Genomic DNA, 8329 nt, shown 5'->3' with positions numbered 1-8329 from the left:
TTGCTCGTGGCCGGCTGAACCGCTCTCTTCTTCCCTCGCAGTGTCGAGACCCTCCCGTTGTCCCTCACGGCCACCTGCCTACCAAAGCAATCTCCAAAAGTCTCCCAACGCTTCTGCCTCGACCACCAGCCCCAGGCAGTGTTTTTTAAAAAAAACACCAATCCCCTCTGAATTTTACCCCCCCCCCCCCCCCCCCAGCTTAAATGTACACCCTCTGGTGTGAGACATCTTTCGGTAGAAAGCTACTGCCTAATCAGAGAATTGAGTGTAGGAGTTGGGATGTAACGTTAAAATTGTACAAGGCATTGGTGAGGGCTGAATTTGGAGTATTGTGTACAGTTCTGGTCACCGAATTATAGGAAAGATGTCTACAAAATAGAGAGAGTAACAGAGAAGATTTACTAGAATGTTACCTGGGTTTCAGCACCTAAGTTACAGAGAAAGGGTTGAACAAGGTTAGGTCTTTATTCTTTGGAGTGTAGAAGGTTGAGGGGGGGACTTGATAGAGGTATTTAAAATTATGAGGGGGCTAGATAGGGTTGATGTGGATTGGCTTTTTCCATTGAGAGTAGGGGAGATTCAAACAAGAGGACATGAGTTGACAGTTAGGGGGGCAAAAGTTTAAGGGGGAATTTCTTTACTCAGCAAGTGGTAGCTGTGTAGGAACGAGCTTCCAGGTAGAAGTGGTAGAGGCAGGTTCGGTATTGTCATTTAAAGTAAAATTGGATAGGTATATGGACAGGAAAGGAATGGAAGGTTATGGGCTGAGTGCAGGTCGGTGGGACTAGGTGAGAGTAAGCGTTCGGCACGGACTAGAAGGGCGGAGATGGCCTGTTTCCGTGCTGTAATTGTTATACTAAACTGTATAATCTTCCTAGCTCTGGCCCTCGCTAGCACGAGGCACGGGGCAGCAATCCTGAGATCACAACCCTAGAGGTCCTGCCCTCTAATCTTAAACACAACGTACACTGCAGATGCCGGGGTCAAAGCAAGGCGTACCACACGCTGGAGGAACTCAGCAGGCCGGGGCAGCATCCGTGGAGAACGAGCGGTCAACGTGCCCTGACCGAGGGCCTCGCGGCCCGAAACGTTGACCGCTCGTCTCCACGGACGCCGAGTTCCTCCAGTGTGTCGTAGTGCTGCCCTTTAATTCAGCACCGAGCTCCCCGAACCTCGTCGCTCATCCTCCCCGGGCCACTGGCATCTACACGGACCACCACTTCCGGCCGTTCACCCTCCCGCCTAAGAATGCCAAGGCTGGATCCGGGATTTTTCCAGGCACCGGCACCCGGGAGGCAACGTGAGGGTAAGCGTTCGGCACGGACTAGAAAGGGCCGAGATGGCCTGTTTCCGTGCTGTAATTGTTATATGGGTATTATCAGAGAGTGGTAGCTGTGTGGAATGAGCTACAGGTATATGGACAGGAGGGTTATGGGCTGAGTGCGGGACGGAGGGGACTAGGTGAGAGTAAGCATTCAGCACGGACTAGAAGGGCCAAGATGGCCTGTTTCCGTGCTGTGATTGTTATACGGTTGCTCTATCAAAACCTTTTATAAACCTCTCCGATCTGTCCTCAGCCTCTGCCACTCCAGGGGATGCAACCCAGCCTCTCGTTGTAACACACGCCCTCTTAATCCAGGCAGCCTTCTGGTAGCGGTCCCCGATGCCTTAACAGCTTTCGCTCACCTCCTGGCCCGTCCCAAGCCTGGACAGGCAGTAATTTGGGACGGTGGGGTGGGGGGGGGGTGTCTGAGAACGGCTGGACTCCACCGTTGAGGATCCAGTCTGACTGCGGACTCTCTTTCTCTGCCCACCGGTAGCTGTTGTGATGGGAGGCTTCCCTGGAGCAGAGGATTGAGACGGCGACGACGCAGGAGATCCCCAGCCACGGCATGGAATCCGAGAGCCCCAAAGCTCCCAGCAAAGTTCAGTGAGTGCAAGAGTTCCTCCTCCATTCTTAACGGCGCCCTGTACAAGTGTAGCATCCGTGCCCCCAATTTACCCCCGTTCGCCTAGGGTGAACCGCCATCTCCCCACCAACAGTGCAATACTTCGGTGTGAATACTGTGCCCCCCCCCCCAGTACACACAACACAAACACCAGACAATACACCGAAGTCGAATGAATAATTACAACTTTATAGTTATTTCCCAGTGATGGGTTAGTAGAAACAGATAACCCAAAGGCACCAAATCGGTAAGTTCATCAGTTTGCGCGCGTGGTATTTTAATACGCTGGAGCTCACGCCTCCGGTTCCGTCCGCAACGACCTTCCGAGTCTCCGGCCACCGTCCGAACCGCCGGCGTCCGGTATCCGCCGCCCTGGAACCGCTGTCCGCTCCTCACGCGTCCGTCGGTCCGTCCTCGCCAGCCTCCCGAAAAAGACCGCGAACTCCCGCTCAGCTCGCATATACAAGATAGCGAAACAATTCTCCATTGGTTAGTTCCCCCCTCCCCCCCCACAGCATTAAGTGACATTACAGGGAAGCCATTTTGTTATAGCAATACAGAGAAGGTATTTTGTTGTAACAATACAGAGAAGGTATTTTGTTGTAACAATACAGGGAAACCATTTTGTTATAACAATACAGGGAAGCCATTTTGTTATAGCAATACAGAGAAGGTATTTTGTTGTAACAATACAGAGAAGCCATTTTGTTGTAACAATACAGAGAAGGTATTTTGTTGTAACAATACAGGGAAACCATTTTGTTATAACAATACAGGGAAGCCATTTTGTTATAGCAATACAGAGAAGCCATTTTGTTATAACAATACAGGGAAGCCATTTTGTTATAACAATACAGAGAAGGTATTTTGTTGTAAATACAGAGAAGGTATTTTGTTATAACAATACAGGGAAGGTATTTTGTTGTAACAATACAGAGAAGCCATTTTGTTATAACAATACAGGGAAGCCATTTTGTTATAACAATACAGAGAAGGTATTTTGTTGTAACAATACAGAGAAGCCATTTTGTTATAACAATACAGGGAAGCCATTTTGTTATAACAATACAGAGAAGGTATTTTGTTATAACAATACAGAGAAGGTATTTTGTTATAACAATACAGAGAAAGTATTTTGTTGTAACAATACAGGGAAGCCATTTTGTTATAACAATACAGAGAAGGTATTTTGTTGTAACAATACAGGGAAGCCATTTTGTTATAACAATACAGAGAAGGTATTTTGTTGTAACAATACAGGGAAGCCATTTTGTTATAACAATACAGGGAAGGTATTTTGTTGTAACAATATAGGGAAGCCATTTTGTTATAACAATACAGAGAAGGTATTTTGTTATAACAATACAGAGAAGGTATTTTGTTGTAACAATACAGGGAAGCCATTTTGTTATAACAATACAGAGAAGGTATTTTGTTATAACAATACAGGGAAGCCATTTTGTTATAACAATACAGAGAAGGTATTTTGTTATAACAATACAGAGAAGGCATTTTGTTATAGCAATACAGAGAAGGTATTTTGTTGTAACAATACAGGGAAACCATTTTGTTATAACAATACAGGGAAGCCATTTTGTTATAGCAATACAGAGAAGGTATTTTGTTGTAACAATACAGGGAAACCATTTTGTTATAACAATACAGAGAAGGCATTTTGTTATAACAATACAGAGAAGGCATTTTGTTATAACAATACAGGGAAACCATTTTGTTATAACAATACAGAGAAGCCATTTTGTTATAACAATACAGAGAAGGCATTTTGTTATAACAATACAGGGAAGCCATTTTGTTATAACAATACAGGGAAGCCATTTTGTTAGCCGGAATAGTTAACATCACTGTTCCTAGTACTGAGGGCACTACACGAGCTAAAGGGGGAGCGGTGCTGGGTCATGTCAAAGTTCAAAGTAAGTTTATTATCAAGGTACATATACGTCACCATATACCACCCTGAGGTTCAATTTCTTGCCGACATTCTCACTAACTCTACAGAATACCAACCAGACCGGTATCAATGAAAGATTGCACCAACTAGGGCGTTCAGCCAGAGAGTGCAGAGGACATCAAACACAGCTCAACCACAAAAAAGAAATAACAGTGATAAATAAATATCGGGAACGTGAGATGAAGAGTCCCTCAAAGTGAGCCCATAGGTTGTGGGAACAGTTCAGTGATGGGGCGAGTGAAGTTATCCCCTCTGGTTCAAGAGCCAGATGGTTGAGGGGTAATAACTGTTCCTGAACCTGGTGGTGTGGGTCCTGAGGCTCCTGTACCTTCTCCCTGATGGTTGAGGGGTAATAACTGTCCCTGAACCTGGTGGTGTGGGTCCTGAGGCTCCTGTACCTCCTCCCTGATGGTTGAGGGGTAATAACTGTTCCTGAACCTGGTGGTGTGGGTTCTGAGGCTCCTGTACCTCCTTCCAGATGGTTGAGGGGTAATAACTGTTCCTGAACCTGGTAGTGTGGGACCTGAGGCTCCTGTACCTCCTTCCTGATGGTTGAGGAGGTAATAACTGTTCCTGAACCTGGTGGTGTGAGTCCTGAGGCTCCTGTACCTCCTTCCTGATGGTTGAGGGGGGTTATAACTGTTCCTGAACCTGGTGGTGTGGGGACCTGAGGCTCCTGTACCTCCTCCCTGATGGTTGAGGGGTAATAACTGTCCCTGAAACTGGTGGTGTGGGTCCTGAGGCTCCTGTACCTCCTCCCTGATGGTTGAGGGGTAATAACTGTCCCTGAAACTGGTGGTGTGGGTCCTGAGGCTCCTGTACCTCCTTCCTGATGGTTGAGGGGTAATAACTGTTCATGAACCTGGTGACGTGAGTCCTGAGGCTCCTGTCCCTCCTTCCTGATGGTTGAGGGGTAATAACTGTTCCTGAACCTGGTGGTGTGGGACCTGAGGCTCCCGTACCTCCTCCCTGATGGCGGTGGGTCAAGACAGATTGTGGGATGGGTGGTAGGGATTCTCAACAACCCTCCTCAACAATACCTTGTCTCTGCATTAAATCCCATCTTGCCATTTTTCGGCCCGTTTCCCCACAGCTGGTTCAGCTCCCTGTCGTCTTCCTCGCCGTCCATTCCCCCCCCCCCCCCCCCAGTCTCGGTGTCGTCCGGAAAACTTGCTCTTCTCACTTTCCCGTCTCTCTGTCTCCCCACGCACTGAATGGTCAGGCGACATCGTTAGTGGTTTATTCACAATATCTGTTTGTCCGTTTATTCAGAGATACAGCCCAGCGCGCCCCCACCGCCCAGCCACCAAACCCCCCCCCCCATTTAACCCCCAGCCTAATCGCGGGCCGGTCAACCTACCGACCAGTATATGCCTTTAGATGGTGGGAGGGAAACGGGTGGCGTCGCCGTCACAGTTTGCAGTCCTCCCCAGGGAAAGTTTAACCCCACACGCTCCCATTTCCTCCCACCGTCCACAGACGGACCGGGTGGGTCCATCGGCCGTTGTGAATCGGGTTAGAGTTAAATGGGGGCTGGTGGTGGGTCGTCGGAGTGCCGGGAATGTCTATCCTTGCTGCTTCTCCCAATCCAGTCTTCCCGCCCTATCTTAAAGCCGCGGACCGGTTCCCATCGAGCGTGGGGCCCCGGTCGGGAGCCTCTGCTCCAAGCAGGCGCCTGGGAGAAATCCACAGGGGTGGTGGTTTCTCCCACACCTCTGTGCCCTCCCCGGCTTTCGAGGTCCGGCGCCCCGGAGACCCCGTTCCCCGTTCCCGGCGGCCCGGCCCGCTGGGTTTCTCCTGCGTTCTGTTGTGTGCCTGCTCAGGATCTCTGGCGTCTGCGGGACCCCCTCCCCGCCTCTGTAGAATTGTACCGGACGTCGGCGGTCACCGTTCCCACCAGGTTGCGCCGGGCCGAAATGCCCCCGCGCACATCGCCATCGTTGCCACGCAGCTGGGATTTTATTTTCATATAAAGTTACCCACCCGGTCTGCCCCCCTCCCTCCGGTTCCCATGGACTCCTCAAACCCCCACACTCCTCTTGGGGTCTCCCGTTGCAAAGGTTCTCCCCTCCTCTCCCTCCCCGACGTCCCTCTGTCGCGGTCCGAACAGCGGGGTGGGCAATCGGGCCTCAGCCGCCGTTCACACCGCGGCGAGACGACGGTTTGGGCGCTGACCGGTTCTCCCCTGCTCTCCCCAGGACGGAGAAGATGGACGAGCTGATCAAAGGCTGGGAGTGCTCCTTCTTCAAAGACAACCCCCACCTCCGCAAGAAGTCGGCCTCCCTCCGCTTCGACCTGCACCTGGCCGCCGCCGAGGGGGGCTCGCCGCCCGGCAAGCGGGGCGCCCTCCCCGACATCGAGTTGCGGCTGGTGATGCGCAAGTCCAGCAGCATCCCCTCCCTCAAGTCGTAAGCCAAGCCGCCCGCGGCCGTGCGCGGGGGACTGACGCGACGTCCTTCCCGGTGTCCAGCGGGCTCTCTCTCTCGATATTTATCACATTTCTCCATGAACCAAGGTGCATGCAAAGACGGGCTGGCCTGTGGCGGGTGAATCCGGAAGATGGAGGTGGCCAGGGTCCGGGCGGGTGCTGCCCCCCTCCCCCCTCCCGGATGGGATTTGGCGGGCTCGGGACCGCGGCCGGGAGCCCTGACCCACCGCGGTGAGCGCCTTCCGAGGAGACGAAGGCAAAGAAACTGTTGAAAGTATTCCAAACAAGCAGATTCAATGCAAGGCCTCAGATCTGTACGCCACATAACGGCGACCAGTACTGAATGTAACCCCCTCCTCCCCCTTCCCTCTTCAGTCCTAAATTCGGGCCTCTCACCTCGTCTCCTTGCCTGCCTGTCATCTCCCCCGGTGACCATTCTTCCCTCTCTCCCTCGGTCCACTCTCCTCTCCTCTCAGATTCCTCCCTCTCCAGCCCTTTACCTTTCCCACCCATCACCTTCCCCCTGGTGTCTCTCCTCCTTCCCTTTCTCCCACGGTCCGCTCTCCTCTCCTGTCAGATTCCTTCCTCTCCAGCCCTTTACCTTTCCCACCCATCACCTCCCCCCGGTGTCCCTCCTCCTTCCCTTTCTCCCACAGTCCGCTCTCCTCTCCTGTCAGATTCCTTCCTCTCCAGCCCTTTACCTTTCCCACCCATCACCTCCCCCTGGTGTCCCTCCTCCTTCCCTTTCTCCCACGGTCCACTCTCCTCTCCTATCAGATTCCTTCCTCTCCAGCCCTTTACCTTGTCCACCCATCACCTCCCCTTGGTGTCCCTCCTCCTTCCCTTTCACCCACGGTCCGCTCTCCTCTCCTGTCAGATTCCTTCCTCTCCAGCCCTTTACCTTTCCCACCCATCACCTCCCCCCGGTGTCCCTCCTCCTTCCCTTTCTCCCACGGTCCACTCTCCTCTCCTGTCAGATTCCTTCCTCTCCAGCCCTTTACCAGTTCCACCCATCACCTCCCCCTGGTGTCCCTCCTCCTTCCCTTTCTCCCACAGTCCACTCTCCTCTCCTGTCAGATCCCTTCCTCTCCAGCCCTTTACCTTTCCCACCCATCACCTCCCCCTGGTGTCCCTCCTCCTTCCCTTTCTCCCACGGTCCACTCTCCTCTCCTATCAGATTCCTTCCTCTCCAGCCCTTTACCTTGTCCACCCATCACCTCCCCCCCGTGTCCCTCCTCCTCCCCTTTCTCCCACGGTCCACTCTCCTCTCCTGTCAGATTCCTTCCTCTCCAGCCCTTTACCAGTTCCACCCATCACCTCCCCCTGGTGTCCCTCCTCCTTCCCTTTCTCCCACAGTCCACTCTCCTCTCCTGTCAGATCCCTTCCTCTCCAGCCCTTTACCTTTCCCACCCATCACCTCCCCCTGGTGTCCCTCCTCCTTCCCTTTCTCCCCACGGTCCACTCTCCTCTCCTGTCAGATTCCTTCCTCTCCAGCCCTTTGCCTTTCCCACCCATCACCTCCCCCTGGTGTCCCTCCTCCTTCCCTTTCTCCCACGGTCCACTCTCCTCTCCTATCAGATTCCTTCCTCTCCAGCCCTTTACCTTTCCCACCCATCACCTCCCCCTGGTGTCCCTCCTCCTCCCCTTTCTCCCACAGTCCACTCTCCTCTCCTGTCAGATTCCTTCCTCTCCAGCCCTTTACCTTTCCCACCCATCACCTCCCCCCGGTGTCCCTCCTCCTCCCCTCTCTCCCACAGTCCACTCTCCTCTCCTGTCAGATTCCTTCCTCTCCAACCCTTTACCTTTCCCACCCCCCTGGCTTCACCCATCACCTCCTTTCCATCTTTCCCCCCCCCCCCCCGTCCATCCTCCCTCCTCTCTTCGGCCGACCTGTCTCCCTCCTGCCCTTTCTCCCACAGATTTTTTCCTTCTCCAGCCATTTACCTCTCCGGCCTGTCACCTCCCAGCCTCTCACTCCATCAC

At 52.8% G+C, this 8329-nt stretch overlaps 1 protein-coding gene across 1 annotated transcript in view; it reads left to right on the top strand.

The window, feature by feature from the left end:
• Positions 1–6361, top strand: part of LOC140741413 (keratin-like protein KRT222) — a 120824-nt gene extending 114463 nt beyond the window's left edge. Inside the window, exons 5-8 of the mRNA XM_073071580.1 lie at positions 1156–1300; positions 1578–1716; positions 1836–1930; positions 6117–6361. Of these exons, the coding sequence (XP_072927681.1) occupies positions 1156–1300; positions 1578–1716; positions 1836–1930; positions 6117–6330 (593 nt within the window). The 3' untranslated portion in view covers positions 6331–6361. The remainder of the gene's footprint in view (positions 1–1155; positions 1301–1577; positions 1717–1835; positions 1931–6116) is intronic.
• The last annotated feature ends 1968 nt before the right edge of the window (positions 6362–8329 follow it).

Source organism: Hemitrygon akajei, chromosome 18, assembly GCF_048418815.1.
Source record: "Hemitrygon akajei chromosome 18, sHemAka1.3, whole genome shotgun sequence".
NCBI lineage: Eukaryota > Metazoa > Chordata > Chondrichthyes > Myliobatiformes > Dasyatidae > Hemitrygon > Hemitrygon akajei.
The sequence above is the reverse complement of the archived record's forward strand: the minus strand, read 5'-3'. Positions and strand labels throughout refer to the sequence as shown.